The 22170-nt window shown below is 32.9% G+C and overlaps 3 protein-coding genes and 1 long non-coding RNA gene across 4 annotated transcripts; 3 read left to right on the top strand and 1 right to left on the bottom strand.

The window, feature by feature from the left end:
* Positions 1-1264: 1264 nt before the first annotated feature.
* On the top strand, positions 1265-2317 carry LOC106720718 (uncharacterized protein C15orf61). The gene is made up of 3 exons (XM_014515464.2): positions 1265-1433; positions 1614-1797; positions 2157-2317. Exons 1-3 carry the CDS (start codon positions 1287-1289, stop codon positions 2282-2284), a joined length of 459 nt encoding a protein of 152 aa, XP_014370950.2. The 5' UTR covers positions 1265-1286; the 3' UTR covers positions 2285-2317.
* Positions 2318-2656: 339 nt separating this feature from the next.
* On the bottom strand, positions 2657-8478 carry LOC106720579 (odorant receptor 13a-like). Its single transcript, XM_014515298.2, has 8 exons — positions 8327-8478; positions 7608-7856; positions 6052-6320; positions 5248-5449; positions 4936-5035; positions 4745-4849; positions 3157-3318; positions 2657-2713 (listed from the first exon to the last, which is right to left on the bottom strand). Exons 1-8 carry the CDS (start codon positions 8476-8478, stop codon positions 2657-2659), a joined length of 1296 nt encoding a protein of 431 aa, XP_014370784.2.
* A 1612-nt stretch (positions 8479-10090) lies between these two features.
* LOC106720780 (probable cytochrome P450 304a1) lies at positions 10091-20975 on the top strand. The gene is made up of 9 exons (XM_014515565.2): positions 10091-10260; positions 13978-14226; positions 14536-14708; positions 18414-18686; positions 18947-19064; positions 19215-19395; positions 20085-20202; positions 20485-20626; positions 20753-20975. The coding sequence occupies exons 1-9, from the start codon at positions 10167-10169 to the stop codon at positions 20935-20937; spliced, it is 1533 nt and encodes a 510-aa protein (XP_014371051.2). The 5' UTR covers positions 10091-10166; the 3' UTR covers positions 20938-20975.
* On the top strand, positions 15682-18014 carry LOC123721183. Its single transcript, XR_006756169.1, has 3 exons — positions 15682-15717; positions 16007-16083; positions 17883-18014. It is a non-coding gene; the product is annotated as an uncharacterized LOC123721183 (long non-coding RNA).
* Positions 20976-22170: the final 1195 nt, after the last annotated feature.

Below are 22170 nucleotides of genomic sequence, written 5' to 3'. Positions count from 1 at the left end.
TTTATTTTAAGTTTAAGATTTGATTAAGTTTTATAAATGTTGAATAAATGTTAGATGCTTTATAGCAGTGATTGTCAAATTTATTTCTTTCACCGCCCCCTTTGAAAATCTATTATATTTCAGAGCCCCCTAATTTTTGGGCCAATTATCGCCCCCTCTTAGGTTTCAAACGCCCCCAAGGGGGTGTTATTGCCCATTTTGGGAAACATTGCTTTATAGGAATAAAGTTTTTGCACGTTCTTTGCTACCTGTGCAAAACATACTGGGTTCTTATTCAATGTAAATTAATGTAATAAAAAAAAAACAATAATAATGCAATAAATAAATGACATTGCAAAATAACAATGTCCTTATACCAAAAGTACTGTCATTTTTTAATTATTTATATTGAAACTTCAAACACGTGTTGTATTTTTTATTCACTTGTAAAACATACTTTAAGAGTGCATTTGAAATTATTAAATAAAGGATATACAAGAAGATCCAATGTATTTGAATATATATTTACAACTTTATAATATGAGGTACAATACATAATTAAGATGAAGTTTAATAAATCATTCCTTCGTACGTTTGTAGTTTTTTTTCCACTTTGATTACAATGGAGTAGATAATTATAGTAGTAAAAAAATATAAGCATTTTTTTTTTTATGTAACAAGGTAGCAAATGAGCAAGCTTAGTGTTCAGTGATCGGGGACTCAAATACATACGTCTTGTAAATTTAGTATACAGGTTTATTTTAAATATATTACTCACCCACTAACAAGAAAAAAGTGTGCTGAAAATAGTACCTACTAAAAGAAAATAGGTTAATTTTATGCTAGTAAAAATTTGCCAACGAGAACGGAATGCTGTTGTATATTTAATCTATGAAGTAATGAAAAATTTAACGTTAATGTCATGTCAAGTTGACATTTAAGTTTTAGATTTCAGTCAGCTGGAAAATGTCAATTAAATGATTATATGTGAGCTTGATAATTTATTTAGGCGTTTATTTATCTTTTCAGTGTCGATGAGATATCTAGTTCTTAGAACTACATAATAAGACAATTTATTACATAATTACATGTAGTATAATTCACTCTCATACTTATTATGATTCTTCTATTTTAGGTATGCCTCGTTATGTAAACACAAATGTTCGGTGAGGATTTTAACAAACAGTAAATATATGGTTTGTAAAATCATCATCAAAAGATGATATTTGTTTAAATCTAAGAGAAAAATAGTTTTAATTCAGCTAAAAAAAAAATAAGAAATCTTGTAAAATACAATTTTGTAAGGAATGTTTGTACCGAGACTAAGGTTGTGCAAGCTTAATGGAACTATAATGTTTGTCGCTAATTTTTCTTCAAAACCTACATCATCAGAGGTTCTTACTGCTTATTTGACACAGTGTAAAGAACCTCCATGGACTTCATACTTTGTGAAGGTAATATCCTAAGTTTACACTGCTCTAACACATGTATAAAACATACCATTATCTCTCTTTATCTAAGCAACAATGAAAAGGATAGCAACACATTTTTGTGCAAGCATTGTGGGTGTAGAAACTCACAAAAATAAAGTTTTGTAAAACATTATTAAAATGTACTTATAACATTTTTTTTAGTACAGTAGTGTAAAAGATGATCAATTTGGCAAGTCAAACTTTAATTGGCAAGTTGGTAAATCTAACTATCAAATATTAAGAACAGGATGCTATCCATACATTAAGTATCATTGTTCAAGAAAAGAAGCAGAGGATTTAGAGACATCTGACAAATTCATGAGGATTATTAAAGTTGTTAATCTAGGTAAATTCTATTTTATTTTATATCACAATTTAATTGCCTTATCTGCCTTATTTAGTGTATCCAAATAGAATTAAATGTATTATTTTTTCTTGACTTCCTTAAGAGGGTCAATGTTTTTTATTTACATAAGTATGTGGGCCTAGAGCCTATTTTGACTGTGGTTTAATTTAATTTGTCTTCTTCGCCTGTCAGGATAACAATCAACTGATTTTTAGCCGACTTCAAAACAAAGGAGGTTATGAATTCGACTGAATATTTTTTTTTTATGCGTATTACCGCGAAATTCCGCCCCTGGTGGTCCGATTTTGATAAAAAATATTTTTTGAGTATCAAATCAAGTTATTGAATTTCTTTTTCAGGTATACCATGTCTGTTGTATGGCTTAGCAGCTATTATGTTAATTCATCACTCTGAGATAGTCTACACAAGTAAGGGGCAGGTTACAATATATTTTTTGTTGCGTGAACATAAAGGATCACTTCACTAATGTATTTGTTACCCTGATTTTTGTATTTGAATATGTAAGAAAAAATATACTCTTCTTAGTTTAGATTTGTTTGTAATTATATCAATATATCTTGAAAATTTAAATATTATCTTTTTTATTTCTATGAAAAATAGAGTTTTTTTTAAACTTAGAAGTAGTAGCTTGCTATAGGTGAAAGGTTTCCTTTTATAATAAAAATATATCTGCGAAATATTGTCCATCTTGAAATTATGCAAGTTTACATAAAAGTTACAAGACAATGATAAACTTTGTCACCAGAAGTGTTTTGCTATTGAATGCAGTTAGGTCAAAGTTGTTCCTATTCAATCAACAATAACAATTGCCAATTAGTATTATTCATCAAAGTTTCCATTAAGTAGAGTCATACTGTCTCAACAAATTGTAATAAGAATATGACGAGCTCATTATCTGAAATTAAATAGTTATACTTTTTTAGAGAGACTTAATTACTATCTTACTATTATAAATGCGAATGCTTAGATGGATGGATGTTTGTTTGAAGGTATCACCGGAATGTCTCAACGGATCTGGGTGAAATTTGGCATGGAACATGGAGGCATTTAGAATATAGTCATGAAGAACACATAGGCTGTAGCCTATGTGTTCTTGACTACATTATGGAATGATATATGATGACTATATTATGAAAAAAAAACTTAATTTGTAAATTAAGTTTTTTTTTTTAATTTCGTGCGGACGGAGTCGCGAAATTCACTCATGGCGGATAGTGATTAGTTGCAAGCATGTGTTAGTAGACGGGATCACTACAGACAGAGGAATTATGTTTTAAACACATTTTTTTTTAATTTACGAATTTTGAGCCGCCTTTGGATCGCAGTATAACGACTTACCGATGAAAATGTTTCCAGTTCTAATTTAGGCAGCCCCGTAAATTTTATAGTAACAGGTTGTTGCGCTCTCAAGATTAATATAATGAAGTCGGAACGTAACAACTGTCCCAACGGGGTCTCCTGCCAACCGCAGCGCCAGCAAGCTTCTCCTACTGCAAATGCCTAGAATGACAAAAGTCGTTTAATACAGTAGTCTGTAAGATTACTTCTAAGTCTCTTTTTAATTATTCTTGTTCTTTTATTTTATTTGTACTCGCACATTAATATTTTTTCAAAGTATTTTTTATTCCTGAAGACTTTTTGTTGGCTGTGATCATTTATCTCTGCAATATAAAACTGGTTCTTGGTCTTCCCACAAATTATTGATTACATAAAAGACTAGACGAAACAGGAAGTGTCGAAGTTGTGTAAATTTAAACGTATAACCGCATTATCTTGCTCCAATCGAAATTTTAATTTAACACCTAATATTTTTAGGATTCAAAATTCATTCGTTATTGAGCTTAAAAAAAATTTAAAATGGAAAAAAATTATCTATTATATTTATAGTTTGAACAGTTTATGTAAATTTTTACAAAGGTCAGGTAATGTTCATACAAGACAGTTAATTAATGTAACATCGCGGCTTCTGACGAATTACCTACTTGATTACTATTCGGCTAATAATTCTTGCTTCCTGATTTTTTTAATAAGATTAATATCTCGTTGTGACGTCATACATAACATTTATTTTGATTGCCTTTGCATTTTAAAGGTCAAAAGTCATTCTAATTTGTTTTTTTATTATTTTAAATTTAAACCCGTATGGGAGATTTCTTTCCTTAAGATGTCCCATCCCTTGGATCAAATGAGGCCACGAGAGCCAGAGTGGTCTAATTACTTAAACAACAGTTAAGTTAAACGCACTTAGGCCAGTGTAGCGTTACCAAACTTTATAAATTTCTGATAAGTTAAGATGATAATTCTAATGTCGTCTACGAAAAAAATGTTGAATTAAATTTAAGACCATTGTGGCATTATAAATTTTTACCGTATAAAGCAGGTTTATCAATTAATATTAAAAAATGACAGGCCACTTGACACTCATGACGTCAAATGTCTCGATGGTGATATCATTGTTATGTAAACTTGGCACCACGCATTAATTTGGAATATGCATTCAAAGCATTATTTTAAGACTTGAAGCAATAAGCAATGACAAAGAAAAACAACATTTCGTAACCTGTAGAAAATGTTGATAATTTTGTTTATTTATCATTGAGGGACAGGGCAAGTTTGGATATGGAACCGGTATCTTTTTAAATCCGGCTACACGGACTACTCGTATAAACGAAGATTGGTGTAAATGTTTATATTTTAATTTTCTTTTCTTTTTATACGGTACGGTACATTATACGGTACATTTGAAATTATCTGTAGGCTTAGCACGATTTTGTGACAATCGCCTTTGTATCGTAATCGTAAAATATGTCAAAATTAGTATGCGATTTTTGGTCGCACTCTGCCCGATATGCTGGACGCTGCACAAATTTTGTCGATGACGACATGATGGTGATTGTAATATTCGTGCTATCCCCACTGTACTTACCTGATTCCTTAACAAAGTTCCCAAAAAGCAAGGTATCCAAAGCTGGATACAGGCGGCGAGGCATAGTAATATAAATAAAAAATGAATTTTGCCCTGGTCCAGATACTGAAACAAATAAGAAACACATTCCACACGATTCCTAAAAATTTGTAAGTGGGCCATAATATTAACATAATTCCTAGCTTTCTTACATCTGCGATTTGGTACGCCATTAAACAAATGGCGATAGAGCTAACCGACACTTGGAATACTAACGGCGGTCCATATACTGATGAAATGAACTCCACAGATCTGCAAATTATTTTCAATGATTAATTATTTATATCCCTTTTGAACACTTTAAAATACATTGAAATAAACCAATGTTTTAAGATACTAGAGTTCCTTCTTCATGTTTCAAATCCAGTCATTTTAAGACGTCAAAATTACCACAAAATCAGAAATCAAGTTCTTTTTTGGTTTTGAAATATGAAAGATGTGATAAATTAGTAGCTTTCGTTTACCTAAAAACAGATAAATGCCAATTGACGATTCTCTTCATCCGTCGATTAAGCTCCATTTGCACTGTGATTCGTCGCGGATGATGACGCGACAGCTTCACCACTGTCTCGTCTACATCTTTAAAGATAACCTCAAAGTCCAAGAATATCATATCCATCACATAATAGTAATGTAGCAATGTATGAAACATTATATAAACGAACACTGAAATGAACAAAAGAAGATTAATTTTGCCGTCAGTTTCAATTTTAGTCACCGTAATTATTATTATCCAGTGAGATTTCTGACTCAGTCTGCGCGTTTTCGTTGAATAAAAAAAGTAGGACTTCAAAAACATTTTATAAAAGCAACTAAAGTTATGTTGTGTTGTGGTCAATGATCCCAAACTTAGAATTTGAAGAGGCACTTGCATCAAATAAAAGAGATAAACATATAAAGGTAATGACTGATACAAAAGGGTTTTGCATTTCTTTGTTTTTTTTGAGGTTGTTTCCCGCTATATTAATATGTTTTTATTCCTTTTAGACGACATTTAAACGTTCTGAACATCGCCCATGTTTACTTAAATGTTATGTATAGTCAAAGTCGTGATGAGTTTTGTATTAATGCTAAAGTGTTGTGCTTAAATAAAATTCTATTCGGGAAAGATGATAAACGACTGCCGCTAGAACATGGGATACCAGACTTGCACCAAAATTGCTAATTTAGTTTTCCAATTTACTTAATTATAGATCAAGTTAGCTACAAGATGAGCAGCTTCGAAAACCATCTCATCATTTTTTAATGTGAAATGTCCAACTACTTACCACAAAAAGTTTGTATAAAATTAAAACAAACTATAATTTCTAGTATCAAGAATATTTCATAGTTCGGTGTCCTGTACGGGTCATCGTTTGGGAGCCACATGGGAAAGGGCAGTGGGCGTACCGTGTGCTCGTCCTGTGTCACGAACAAGCTCTGGTACATGAGCGCGAGCAAGCACGTCACCACGAACAAGCTCGCCACCGAGATAGTGAATATGAACCACGCATAACACAGTTGCCAAATCAATAACTGACCTTGGAGAAAGGGAGATCTGAAAAGGAATTCAAATATGTAACTGCTATACGTAGTTTAAAAAAAAAAAATACTTAGTTGACTGACAACTTAATAATTTCCGAATAACTATGGTTAAAAAAAGTTTTCGGAAAACTATATTAGTAGGGTATTGCAAACCGTTTAATGTGACCTTTCCAGACAACAATATTTTGCCGTACTGAGTGTACTGTTGATTAATAAAAGAATTAATAAAAGACATTTAATCCTTTGTCTCGGATATTGAATCTTGTATGAATAATTTTATTTCTTTTAAAACTACATTTTTCTTTATAGCTGATAACACGGAAGTTTAGCATATTGAAGGTTCAGTTTCCAGAGGCGGAGGAAGGCGTGGGGGGTCTAAATATTTTTTTACTCTTATAATGAATGGAGCGTCGGTGGCTCAGGGGTTAAGCACTTGACTTGCAATCTGCAGGTCCTGGGTTCGAATCCCGCCATGTACCAATGTGTTTTTCGATTTTCGATTTACATATGTACATTTATCCGACGTTCTTACGGTGAAGGAAAACATCGTGATGCAACCTGCACATATCTGAGAAGAAATTCAATGATATGTGTGAAGTCAACCAACCCGCACTTGGCCAGCGTGGTTGACTATGGCTTAGTCACCCCTAACTTGGGGTAGGCTCCGAGCCCCTCGGTGGGGACGTATAGTGAGCTGATGATGATGATGATGATGATAATGAATGAGATACAGGCATGAAATATATGATGTAAGCTGTGTGATTTTTTGGGGCTCTATTGTTACTTTACAACGAAGAAGACCTAAGGCGGTTAGATCTGTAAATCAACTCCTGATAAGACGGCTCTATTTTACAAACGAAATAGACTCTAAAATAATCCGTCACTTGAGGTCGCAGAAAACAACTTCTTCATCAAAATCAGCTCTTACTACACTCCACTGTAAGTATCAAATATTCTTTGTCTAGATCTAGAATATTCTACTGTGGAAGAACAAAGAAAATTACATTTATATTATTACTTATTTTCATCCCTTTCATTCTCTTCGTCTAAAAAGAGACAACATGTGTTAGTTTAACACTTCTGTCGAAAGTGACAGTCATGTGCATCAAATTAAAATTCTTAAATTAACAATAATGCCGTATCATCATAACTCAGCCATCTCGTTAAATTCTGAATACCTAATTGTTATGATAATAATAATTATTATATAACATCACCGCTACAATATATTATATTTTCGTGACCTCATTATATCAAGTTGCGCTTTGTTTTCATATGATAACCTTTTGTTAAAACTTACTTATATCTTGATTCCAAAGACCGCACGTATATAAAATCTTTGTCCAAACATTCCAAAAGCTTCATTACTTTTGCTTTGTTAAGCAATACACTAATGTTTACGATCGGTATTGAACTTATTATGATGAAATAACAAAGGCATTCAGTAGCGAACGCGTAGTCCTTTATTGTTATACCATGTTTCATAAATATAATTTCAAATGTCAGTGCCATTATTGTGAGAGAATTATATATGAACGGCCATATAAATCTGAAAGATGAAAAGCATAAAAATTTATTAGAAAACATAATTTCCACATTCAAAACGGAAATACTAAAAAAACACGTTTATTCTATGTACATATTATGTATATCTCAATGTTTGGTTATAAAAATTATGGGAGATTGACAGATTTACATGTTCTGGTATTAACAAGAAAGTAAAATACTTCATCTTTAGCCAACTGGAAAGAGAGTAACGTTTCTATGTAATACTTAATTAACATTAATTATTTTTTATTAAAGATACTAGCTGTCGCGCGCGACCCTGTGCACTTGCCACGTGCATTAAAAAAAACTTACATAAGTAGCATATGTGTTCTTCCAGACTATGTTCTACATCTGTGCTAAATTTTATCAAGATCCCTTTAACCGTTCCGGAGGTACCTTCAAACAAACATCCATCCATCCATCCATCCATGTAAATATTCGCATTTATAATATTAGTAAGATTGTATTTACCTAAGTTTAGAATCTGCGTTGTTAAAGAAAATTCCATTAATAGCGAAAAAAAACTTCAGTTGCGGATGAAATTTATAAAGGTCTATGGATGGATCTTCAAAATCGAAATTACGCCGTGTAAAATAATCTTTTAAAGATTGTAAAGACCACATTGTAAAGACGTCGTAGCCTCAGGACAATATAAGAAAAAGTTATTGAAAACTTAATAACAAGTCAACTACACTCTTACTTGACTTAACAACAATCTACAATTACTCATATACCTATGAACATTGTATGTAACATGTACTATATATTAAAAAAAAAATGTTTGTTCATCTGTACTTTAATGTATTCTGAAAAATTATAAATGAATACAAAAAAAACTTTAATGTATTCTGAAAAATTATAAATGAATACAAAAAAAACTTTAATGTATTCTGAAAAATTATAAATGAATACAAAAAAAACATTACTGGATTAGCTTCTATTGGCTCTTTTTATTTTTATTTCATGTCTACATATCTATTTTAAATTGGAGCATATAGAAACGTCTAAATTTGTTGCAGTTCACAATAAGTAGGTATGGCGAAAAAACTAGTTAAAGAAAAAAATATAATTCATTATGTAGTCACGAATAGTAAATGACTACAATCACTTAAAATACAGTTCTTATAATAATTAGTGCACGTAATACGCAGTTGTAGGATTATTATTGCACTTAAATATCTAGTTTTAATACTTTTTGCATAAATTGTATAATTGAACATGTTTTATAATTGATAATTGCTAAATTATTCAAATTTTCAAAAAACTTTTCTTGAACAATTTATCGCTAAAACAAAATATATATATAAGTAATAGGTGGGAGAGATTTCCAGAATTAAATCATAAATAAGAAAATATTTCGCCAGTGCGAAATCAAGATGAGACACACAATACTCCAAATAATTTTCCCAGTTTTATGTATTTAACATAACATAATGTCAAGAACGTTCTAGTAACAGAATATATACTACGGGCCTTATATGTAATAACAAAATAAAGGTTAATAACCGCAATGGAGATCGTTTTCTTACGATGGGTTTACACTGGCGATATATTTCTACTAAAACGTATTATTTTTGTTTTTTAAAAGAATTTGAATGTTTATAGGTATTATCAAATTTGTTAGCGTCTAAAAATCCTTCAAAATCTTTATCTATTAATAAAATTTGAGTGTCTGTATGTAATATTGAAAAAAAATAACATGTTTCTTACATATGATGTATTTGCATTGTTGATTACGAAAAAAGGTTTATTTTTTAATTTTTGCCTGTCTGTTAATATAATAATAATAATTTTTGTCTGTTCGCAAGGCCATGTTTGTTCCAGGTAATCTCTGGAACGTCTGGACCGATTTTGATGGGACTTTAAGGGGAAGGTAGGTAACGCATGCGGACATGTTACTTTTTACGAGTATTTGGGTTCGAATCATAAATCGATATCACCGTTACTCAGATAGGTAGCTATGAGTGAATAAAAAAATGTATGTACTAAGATAATGATTATCCTCTAAGTAAATGTCGTGTAAAGGGGTTACTAATGTCGACTCACTTGTATAGAACATATCGTCATCCAACAAAATCAGTCGAAAACCAAATCTATTATAATCAAAAAGTTTTATGATTATGTTTTTTTTAAAGATAAGTTCAATTTAAGCTGGTCAACATGATGTTATTCTCTTTAAAACAAAACTGTTGATAACAGCACTACGTTAGACTTACATAATATATCGCAGTTACAATTTAATATATCTGACGGCAAAATTGTTTACTCCTAGTTTGTAGCACGCACTTCGCTGAGTAGGACTTCGGTCAGGATGATCGGAGAAATTGTTCTTGTTATATTGCTGGGGGTCACAGCAGTGAGACTCTATAAAAATGCTTACAAAAAACCTGCCAATTTCCCGCCAGGTAAGAATCAATTTATGTAATATAATACCTAATACCTACTTTAGATTTTAAAATGAATACTAGAAATTTGTAAAACAGACGTACAGTAATAAACAGCAAAAATTACATTTTCATTAGATTTAATTCTTCTACCCACAGACTTCTAAATGAAAATGTTTGGTCCGAATGCATTTTTAAATCACAGAAAAGTTTTTTATGAAACTTTGGCACCTTTTTGTGGGGAAGTCAGAGGAGCTTTTTATCTTTATCTATATATATAAAAGAAAGTCGTGTTAGTTACACTATTTATAACTCAAGAATCTGTCGGTCGTACTGATTTAGTTGAAAATTGATGGGCAGGTAGCTTAGAACTAGGAGACGGACATAGGAACTTTTTTATCTTGTGTGCATTTTTTTTTTTTTGTGTCGCGGGTAAAAGCTAGTCTATATATATAAAAGAAAGTCGTGTTAGTTACACTATTTATAACTCAAGAACGGCTTAATCGATTTGACTGAAAATTGGTGGGCAGATAGCTTAGAACCAGGAAACGGACGTAAGATAATTTTTACCCCGTTTTGTATTTTTTATTCCGCGGGGACGGAGTCGCGGGCAAAAGCTAGTATATCGGCGCTGGAAAGCATAAACGCTGTAACCCTTGAAATCGCGAATATGTTTTTCACACGTTAATATTTTCAACCATTATCAAACGATAATGATTTTATTATAGGTTATAGCACAAACTACACAACATTGCTAAATACCGCATGCTTGTAGGCGTATCAGCTCACGAGTTATGATTTTTTGGCTCTCCTGTAAAGTTCATACTTTCGGGGTTACAGCGTTTACGCTTTCCAGCGTCGATATATATAAAAGAAAGTCGTGTTAGTTTCACTATTTATAACTCAAGATTGATCGAACTGATTTAGCTGGAAATTGATGGGGAGGTAGCTTAGAACTAGAGACGGACATAGGAACTTTTTTATCTTGTGTGCATTTTTTTTATTCCGCGCGGACAAAGTCGCGGTTAAAAGCTAGTTTTATATATTTTACGGAGGCAAACGATCAAGCGGCCACATGAACGCCTAAATAGTGAACCACTAATAGCGACCGCTGCCCATAGACAACCGCAATTGCAGATGCGTTGCCTACCTACTTAAATCTATTAAAACCTTTGTTATTGACCTAAGTAAGAATTAATTTCGTGTGATCGTCTGATAAATGTACATGTATAATAATCGAAAATCTAAAAACACATTGGTACATGACTAGGATCGAGCGTTGACGTGAAAATTACGATTTATTCCGGTCAAGAACTTAACAACTACTCCTCCAGCTTTCCTTACACATTATGTTACTTGAATGATCTTTATTGATAAGGATAAAAACAAAATGTATACAAGAGTTTGGTATTCAGGGCCATTAATGACGTGATAAAAATGCTCAAGCATTAAATAACACCCATTTTTTTAAGGCGGCTTTTTGCCGCCCTCTCGTGTCCCCCTGACTTTATGACAGAGACTCGAAATAACATCCATTATGTAATCTGGTGTTAACCTGGAGAGTAATTTTAAAAGTATTTTGCCCATCTGATTGTATACCCAGATTTCAAAGACACAGGTCAAGTAAGATTTGTTGTCATTGTACCGACACGTGACTTCAAACGACACTTGCACTCCAAACGATAACATGCAGCGCGGCACGACATGACGCGACCAATTTCATCATTACCACGTGACCTGTGTCAGTCCACAGCTAGACATATAAGCCTTCCATATGAATATCGCATCAGTGATCTCAATGTTTGAAAAAGTAGTTATCTACTGATTTAAAAAAAAATCTATATAAAACACACAACAAATTGTTGTCATTTGTTATTTCTCAGCGACACAACATTTGAGACGATGTATTAAATTATAATATTTTCATATATATCTATATTATTATCATTATTCCTGACACGAAATGTAATGGGTTTCAGTCAAATATCTCTATAATCTTTGAAGAATGCTCATAACATTTAATATTACAAATTTTGGAAGCAATGAAAGTAAAAGATTTGCTGTTAAGAAGAATTTTAACAATACCTATAGCTTATTATAAGCAGAGCTGGGCATTAACTCGTTAATCCGTTAATCGTTAATTAACGAAGTTAACATTTTGCTTAACGGATTAACTTTTAAGTTAACTTCAAAAAGTGTTAACGCTTTGTTAACTTCCGTTAAACTCAACTTCCGTTAATAAAAGTCCGTTAATCGTTAAATTAGAAACTTGGAGACGTGCTGTCATTTTGTTTAAATTACGCGCCACGCCACGCTCGTAAGTTCAACTTTGTTGGGCGACTGTCGGCGACTCGAATGGTGAACGAACGAGTTGATAATTGATATATGTGAAATTCGCGTGCAACTGTGATGCATCTGAGCGTCCGGGAAAGACGTGACCAACAGGACAAAATCAAAAGAAGGTTCGAAATACTATTTAATAAATATTTCATTACGAGTATATAAAAGCAAGAGTATGTAATAGCCCACATTCCGAACGCTCTTCGTCCCTACAATACCCTCCAATCCCTTTTTGAGCAACTGTATTAAAACATTTTTTTACTCGTGCTTTTTCTTTAGCTTTTCCAAACTCGTGCGTTCTCTTTCCCAACTGTCAAAATAATGTCCATTAAAAAGAAAAAACCAACCACGAAGTTTTTACAAAAATAAATCATTGAAGTTTTTATGATTCATGTAAATATTACTAAAAAGAAGCTCCTTATTTGTTACAATGTCAGATTTAATGATTTTATTCAATGAATTAGGTTAGGTTTCATTTTATTTGATCTCATTTAATTTCATTTTCATTTCATATCAATAAAAATAATCTACTGAAAACTTGGCCGTTTGGGCATAGTTCCCTTTGCCTACCCAGAATGGGTGAATAAAACAAAAAAAAATCTGTTTGTATTCTTTTACGGTTGGCGCCATTTTTCAAACATTTTAGTTAGTTGAGTTTATTGTGTTTTTATTAATCTATTAAATTGGTTCATTTTTTCGCAACTGTATTAAAAATAGTTGTTCAGTGAACGTGCGGAACTGTCATTAGAACTTGTTCCAACTATCAACCCTCACCTTCGGCTGCGCCTCGGCTCGGGTAGACATTTGTCGGAACTCTTTGCAATGACAGGCTTTCCGCACTCGTAATGAAATATACTATAATGCTCTAATACTATGTCTCTTCTCTGTCTCTTGTCTCTAATACTAATGTGTTATAGAATATATAGTCAAATTACTATTTTAAACAAGTGTCGCCACAAAAGTGTGAAATTAGTATGTAAAATTTTAGTATGGTTAACTGTTAACGATTAACTTTAACTTGCGTTAAATATTCGAGAATTTAACGCTTTAACGATTAACGAAGTTAATTTTTTAATTAACGAATTAACGATTAACGAAGTTAACTTTTCGATTAACTGTGCCCACCTGTGATTATAAGCGTTACTGGAAATAGTTATATTTAAACTATTAAACTATATTTCTCAAGTATGGTATCAACCCTAATAGTTTAATAGTTTTTTAGTTTAGTTTTTAGTTTTTTAATTAGTTTAATAGTTATATTGTCATCAGACAGGCAGGCGGCTGCCCGTAAAAACTTGAGCCAAAACTTTAAGGTTTATAAAACCTTGTGTACCGACCCCAAGTGAGTGGGAAAAGGGTATATTTAAAGTATTCACTTAAGTTTAATAAACTTTTTAGGTCCACCCAGCCTTCCAGTGTACGGCGCGTACTGGTTGGTGCTAGCGAAGGTATACAACAATTTAGCCGCCGCGTGTATTAAGTTTTCAAATGAGTACAAGTCTAAGGTGATCGGAATGCTTCTCGGAACTATACCGGTGGTTGTCGTTAACGATCCTTACTTACTCAAAGAAGTACTTAATCGCGAGGAATTCGATGGACGAATGGATATCATACTTGGCAGACTTAGGTCTTATTGGAAAAAGCTTGGTAAGCGTTTCAATTCAAAATTGTACACTAAGGTCATATCAAAAATCACTCCAAACGGACACATTTTAATGAAAATGAGTTTGACTAGATCGAAATATTGCGCCTCTTACATGCAAAATGTAAGTATTGTATTTTATTTCTAGCGTTTGCTTTTTTAATATTGAAGAAAGCTATTGATCACGACTATGAGTTGGCCCTATATATATTGTCTTGGCCAATAATAAATTGATGAAAAAGATGAATATAGATTGGGTTAAAAACGATTTTTTGTTTTGTTTTATTCGTGTACGGATATAACGTCTATTGTAGGCATATTCTTCACGGATGGCTACTTCTGGCACGTACAGAGAAGGTTTACTCTTCGGTATATGAGGGACTATGGTTTCGGCAGACGCGACGAATCCTTGGAATCTACTGTCGCGCACGAGGTCAAGGAAATGATTGATATGGCTACAAACGGACCAAAGTATCCAGCTGAAAATGTAAGTAAGAAACACAGAGACTGATAAACTATTTTTAAGAATAATCGAACTTGAAAATTGGTAAGTGCGAGCCTAAAAAACTCAATGTGATTCCAGTGTTATGTAATGTATAATAAGTTTATAACTGATAATTTGTTATTGTCATAATTTTGTACGTGTAATGAATGTAAGATATCAGAGTTTATATAAAAACTTTCTCTATTTATTGGTAAAATAAACTGCGAATTGATTATTGTTTGATGTCTTGACGTGCTTGCAATTTTACATTTAGTTGGTCACAAATATATAGTTAAAAGTAAAATAACTATGATTTCTGGAAAAAATAGCTTTGGCCAATATGCCCAAAGATTTTCGGACAGTCTTGTCTCAGGAGTTTTGTCGGACACCAAAAACAAAATCGTAATCTATTGATTATTATTTAATCTAGAGATGAACCGTTTAAATCGCCTCCCGTTCGGCATAAAAGTCAGAAAGATGACATAATGTTGTCTGAAACATGTTGACTTTTAGAGCTCAGCAAAATGTTGTCTTTTCGATAACTTTTTGTCGATGTCATTTTAAAGCAATCTCAATGATAACTAAATGATGACTTTTCGAGATCATATTTTTTTGTTAATAAAACTTTAAAAAAATTTCAGATTTATTGAATTTCCTTAATAATCATTTTTAAAAAACAATTCTAGTTACTTTTTCAAAAATAAATTTGGTGTTCAATTCAAAAATAATTCGAAATTGAAATATACGAAAAATTGAATTGTTAGTACTTTTCGCGACAACAGCGGCCATTTTGTTCTATACGGACCTCTCACTCATCCATTAAAGAGTGATTGTTGACAAGCGTGAATTGCATCGTAATTCGTTCGGCATTGCTAAGTGGTTTTATTCAATTATTACAACATAAACGTAATATTTTTGACTTAACATACTGGTTGAAACTATAATTAATAGTATTTGTGATTCTTATTATTCAGTTAGTTATCAAGAATTTAATTGCCGAACAAATAAACTTGTAAGTATGAATATAGGTTATAAACACATTTTTTTATATTTTATAACTAATTAAATTATTTAAAATTGTTGTAAGACGATGCTCGTCGCTATTTTAATTAAATGCAGTTTAAATATTTTACTTTTTAAAATATTTCTAACTTTAAACATTTGTATACAATTTTGTTCATTTAATTCATACATAATAAAAAAAAACTTATCAGCATCGTCTTTGTAAAAGTGTCTGATAAAATTTAGAATGCGCTAAAATTTAATGAATATTTTCAATTTCTAATTTGATATTTTTTTAGGATTCAACACAAGATGTAAAAGTAAGAAACTAAAAGTAGAAAGAGGATAATATCGTCAAGTTCTTCTGATAATGAGGGTATGTAACAAATAAAGTTGTTCAATTATATATTGTAAGATATTTGATGCAAAAGTTTTTTAAAAGAATTAAACTAACAGCGAAATAGTGAATTTAACTCTACTTCATAATAATCCTCGCTGTAGTATAAACTCAAACCGAACGTAAACAAACAAAAATGTCAGACGTTCCGCAATGACGAATGGAAAGAGACTGCCTCGAGCAGCAGCGCACGCTTCTTTATAAAACCTTTTTTTTGTGTGGCTACCCTCAACAGTCCTAACACGGCCTCTCCTGACTGGAGGACGTCCTCGTCCTCCTGTACTTCTTTTCAACTTTGCGAACCATAGGCACGACGTTTGCATAGTTCGTTTACAACAACATAGTGAACCATAGGCACGACGTTTGCATAGTTCGTTTACAACAACATACTGAACCATAGGCACGACGTTTGCATAGTTCGTTTACAACAACATAGTGAACCATAGGCACGACGTTTGCATAGTTCATCTACACAAATGACTTCAGCACATGACATAGGCACGACGTTCGCATATCATGTGTCATCTACATGTGCATAACATAGGCACGACGTTCGCTTATTACACACATGTCAGATACATAACTACTCGTATAACATAGGCACGACGTTCGCTTATTATACGCAAGTAGTATCACACAATCGTTCGTATAACATAGGCACGACGTTTGCGTGTCATACGAACATAAGATGTCTCACCGTTAAAAAAAAAAGCAGAGCATGTCTCGGGAGTCCACTCCCCTCACCGTGGCACCATGTAGGACAAGCGTCCCGCAGTCCGTCCTCTACATGATATTAATGGCAACCCGCAGTTTGTCAGTCCTGAAAATACCCTAGAAGCATCATCTCCTGATACAAAAACGTCTCACAGTTCGTTCACTATCTCACTTCTGCAGTTGGGTATCCCACAGTCTACGCAACGCAGAGCATCTCGACAATACATGGACAAAGCAAACTGAACTAATAAAGGGCATCAATGACTATTATGACATAATGACATACGTCTGACTCAGGTAATGGCTTAACACGCTCAGCTCCACCAATTAGCCTTACACTTTAAAATGAAAATGATCGTACCATGCTGGCATGTAACGTGTTAAATCTTGTCACGACTCGGCCTTACCTGACCCTCACTAATAAACTGATCGAGGTATTCAATTTCAGTCTTTAGTAAAGAACACATCTTTAAATTAATTGAAAAGTCTGATGTTTACTTATTTGGCGTCAAAACTTGAAATATAAAAATATTGGTTCAATCTTACCGCAGTACAAATTGAATAGATCGCGTCGACAGTCCTGTCTGCTGTGAAATACACAGACAGCGCGTGAGCCTCATTACCCACATATTCCCATACTTTGATATCGACTCAACTTACTGCGACTACAACGATTATCACGGTAACGATCTGACACTTTTCTCTTTGCATTTATTTTCACGAAAATGCAAACACAAACACAGAGTGAGCAAAGTGGATAGAATCACGCGGATCCTATCCCACTTCTGATGTAAGATATTTGATGCAAAAGTTTTTTAAAAGAATTAAACTAACAGCGAAATAGTGAATTTAACTCTACTTCATAATAATCCTCGCTGTAGTATAAACTCAAACCGAACGTAAACAAACAAAAATGTCAGACGTTCCGCAATGACGAATGGAAAGAGACTGCCTCGAGCAGCAGCGCACGCTTCTTTATAAAACCTTTTTTTTGTGTGGCTACCCTCAACAGTCCTAACAATATAATTATTTTGTTCCTTATTAATAAAACACTTTATTTTCAGATAGCGGAATAAATAATATACCAATGCCACCTGCCACGTACGTGAGCCAAAAGGATCAGCAACCACCACCAACATTTAAAACTCCTATATCATTACTTGAGCCGTAAAAGTATTTATAATTTTAATAATAAGATTATTTATATTGGTATGTAATATCGTTACTATTCATTGTGTTATCAAATAAACAATAATTAAACCTATTTACCATGTCGATTTTAATTTTACACTAGCCTCTTAATTTTAACATAAAAACGTTAACTTTATGATATCTTTTTAATGATCTCTAAAAGATGGCGCTAGATGGCTCATAAGAGAGCTTTATGTTAACTTTATGTTGATTTTTTGGTTATCATTTCTGATATCAGATCTTGAATAATGTTAACATTAAGAGAACTTTATGCTATCTTCTTGCCGAACGGGCTCTCTTCTTTAACAGGCTAAATGATCAAGAGTTAATGTGCCAATACTATACCCACCATTATTTGGCGATAGAATACTTACGTATTTTTAACTTACTAATTTCTTTATCAGGATTTAGTGAAAGGCGACCAGATATATCTGCCTCATTTCTTCGCGGTACCGTTTATGAATGGCTTGATGCACGTGTTAACACGTGCTTCTGTACCGAGGCAGGATTACCATATACTGTGGGCGACGGCCCGAGGTGCTCTTAGGTTCCAAAGGAGTTCCAATGACTTGGGCGGAGCCCTAAGTTTTACTCCATGGCTAAAGGATTTCCTACCGGAATTTAGCGGCTACAAGGGCCTGAAGGAAGGAAATCAGTGTATTTTGGATTTGTTTACGGTACTCTAATTATAATTATTTTGTTTATTAAAATTTACTTAATCTTAGTCTAAGTAATATTATAAATGCGAAAGTTTAGATGGATGGATGGATTTTAGAAGGTATCTCTGTAACGGCTCAACGGATCTTTGTGAAATTGGGCCATTGTCTGGAAGAACATATTGGCTACTTATTTTTTTTTTATTCCCCGCAGACGGAGTCGCGGATGGGGCTAGTTTATTTAATAAATCTGTATATTCAAGTGAATATTTATCTTTTAGAAAATAGTAAAAGAAGCCTTGGATACTCATGACAGTTCATTCAACCGTCACTTCTTAGACGTGTACATCAGTAAAATGAAGGAAGAAATGGCCGAGAAGAAGAGAACAACATACTCTGGTAATTAAAATTGCTTGTAAATTATGTATATAGATATCTTAATAAGTTCTAGCTAGCACATTCTTGAAATAGCAAAGTTACTCTTTCTGGAAAAACTCGAGAGTAAATTTTGTAATTGCATTGGTAAATGCTCTTATTTCATATTTCCAGTTGATCAACTGGCGTTGGTATGCACGGACTACATGTTTCCGACTGCGTCAGCTCTGCAATCTGTACTCACTTTACTTATTGAACGTCTGCTACTGCATCCTGAAGTGCAAGACAAAATACACGAGGAAATAGACCGAGTTATCGGTCGCGATAGGCTTCCTACGATAGATGACAGAAGCAAGTAAGATTTTGAAGTGATTAATTATTACACGCCTTTGTTTGGAACCACTATTGCTCTAGCACTTCAAATAATCATAAGTAAATAAGTGATTAACGATGGCAATCAATCGCAAATATTGACGGTTATATTACTAAAGAACGGTCTTCACGGTACCAAACAACAATAATGGTACTGATAAAAATATATATTAAAGGTAATTTATCATTTGATACGTGTCATAATTTAGTTTTTTATGAACTGTCACGACATCCAGACCAATATCTTGGGTCAAACATTTACGCATTTGTTGATGTTATTCGTTAACAAATACATGCTTCTTTATGTCCTTTGAATTCCTTACACTTGTGTAATGATCATGCGTCTCAAGTGTGTTAAAATATAATAAGAACATTATCACAACCTAGAATGCGTCAATAGTTAGTCATGAGCGAAATGTGGAAATATGGGCGAGATATCAAACAAATAATTGTTATTGTTAGCAACAATAACAAAGATTTGTTTAATCCTTACTTTGTTACTAATATTACAAATGCAAAAGTAACTCTGTCTGTCTGTCGCGCTTTTAAGCCAAAACTACTAAACACTGAGAAAGGACATAGGTAACTCTTTAATGCGAAATAAGGGTTGATAGTGTAGGTGTAGGTAAAATTACAGTACTTAATAGCAAAATATAATAAATAATTTTCCAGTATGCCGTACACAGAGGCGTGTTTGAGGGAGATAATGAGGATCGAGACGCTGGTGCCTCTCGGAGTGCCGCACCGCGCCATGGTCGACACCAAGCTAGACGGGTATAACATTCCTGAGGTATTTTTTTTACTAATTGTTTTCCAACACTGATATACTGTTAATGTTTTTCACTTATAAATAACTGAACCGTTCGATTCGTATTTTGTATCACCAAAGTTATAAGGTTCTTGTTGTTTTTTTATGTACCGTTAAAAACATAAATAATAGAGGGACTTGATTATGAGAGAGCATTCGCAATATCAATCGAAAAACGACAACGTAGTACGATTTTTTTTGTATACTCACTTTTATTGAGTATTGTGTTAAGCAGTAAGTGAATTTTTTTTTTCGTTTCCACAGGGCTCAATGGTCAGTCTCAACTACGTGACACTGCACATGAATAAAGAGATATGGGGGGATCCTGAAAACTTCCGGCCCGAGAGGTTCATCGTCAACGGCCGCTTGCAGCTAAGTCAGGACAAGTCACTGCCCTTCGGTGCAGGTGAGGGGCATACATCAGACAGGTTTTAACTGACTAGGGACAAGACCAGTATTTAACATTTTAAAAAACGGGTTCATGAAGAAACATCGATCAAGATATCATAGTTATGATTTTTTTCGCTTCCAGGTCGTCGACTCTGTGCGGGAGAGACGTACGCCCGTCAATCATTGTTCCAGGTGTTCGCAGCTTTCATGCAGGCATTCCAGGTGTCCACCACTGATGGCAAACCTTATAAACAATTGGCACCAAGAATACAAGGGATTATAACGACCATCCCTAATTTTTGGATCCGCGTAACACCCAGGAAATAAATGTTTATAATAATACATAGTAGTATGTATTGATTTAAGCAACATTTTTATTTATACAAATATGAACGTACATAAATGGTTATGTAGCGTCTGTCATGTGGGACGTAAACTTATAGTAAATAGCAACCAATTTTCTTTGTTAAAAAGTGTCAAATCTTCGTACAGACGACACAATTTAAAGCTATCGGTTATTGTTTCCGCGTCGTCATTGACTACTACTGCTAAGTAAATTTTAGGTTAAATTGTACACATTTTGTATCTAACCACCTTTAAATATCTTTTACCTTTTGAAGGAAGAAATAAATGATGACGTCACTTTAATATATTACGCATTTTAATTAAAGATATAGGTCGAGTGTTTTAAACAAGATTGACGTTTTATCGTATAAGAAGTAGGTAAGTATAATCGTCTAATCCTATAATTTTATCGTATAAGACCATTCATTATATGCGTGACGCAAATGTATACCAGAGTAATGAAAAATCATCATCCAATTCAGGAAAAAGCAGTGTATAAAAATTTTAATTGAAATATCTTACTAATATTATAAATGCGAATGATTAGATGGATGAATGTTGAACACCTTGGTGTTCCCGCTGCTCGTTTGCCCCCTTCTCTTATAAAAAAAAAAAAAGAAATGGTTGTTTTATTTAGTAATATCAAAATTATCGTTAAGAATGTATACAAAAAAAGTTGTGATTGATATATTTCATATTAAATTTTTTTGATTACAATATAGTTTAATTTCCCCAAATTAACCCAATAACATTGTAGATTTAAGGTCTATAAGGTTTATCAATAGAATATCTAGTTTTTGATATCATGTAAGAACTCTTGGAAGATCTTTATATTTTCTGAAATGTAGAAGTATATACATCGAAGATATATTTTATAATCCTCTTCATTATTTCCGCCAATTTAGAACTATAATAAATATGTTTAATGTAGTTAATAATCCTCCTAATTATTGCAACATTGGATTAAGCCGGATATTATCAAGGGTGTTTTACACTAGCTGTAAGAATAAAACATTTAATCTTATCTCAATTATACTTCTTTTTAATTCTAATTACTGTGTAATTATTTTAGAAACTCTGTAACATAAGAAATAACATGAAACGATTAAGAAGAGGATTCACGCCTCATATAATACTTATAACGCCAAAATTCTAACTGCAAGCTTATGTTTTACAAATTCCTTGAACATAATAATCAAAATAAATGTGTAGTTA

This window comes from Papilio machaon, chromosome 8 (assembly GCF_912999745.1).
Source record: "Papilio machaon chromosome 8, ilPapMach1.1, whole genome shotgun sequence".
Classification (NCBI taxonomy): Eukaryota; Metazoa; Arthropoda; class Insecta; order Lepidoptera; family Papilionidae; genus Papilio; species Papilio machaon.
The sequence above is the reverse complement of the archived record's forward strand: the minus strand, read 5'-3'. Positions and strand labels throughout refer to the sequence as shown.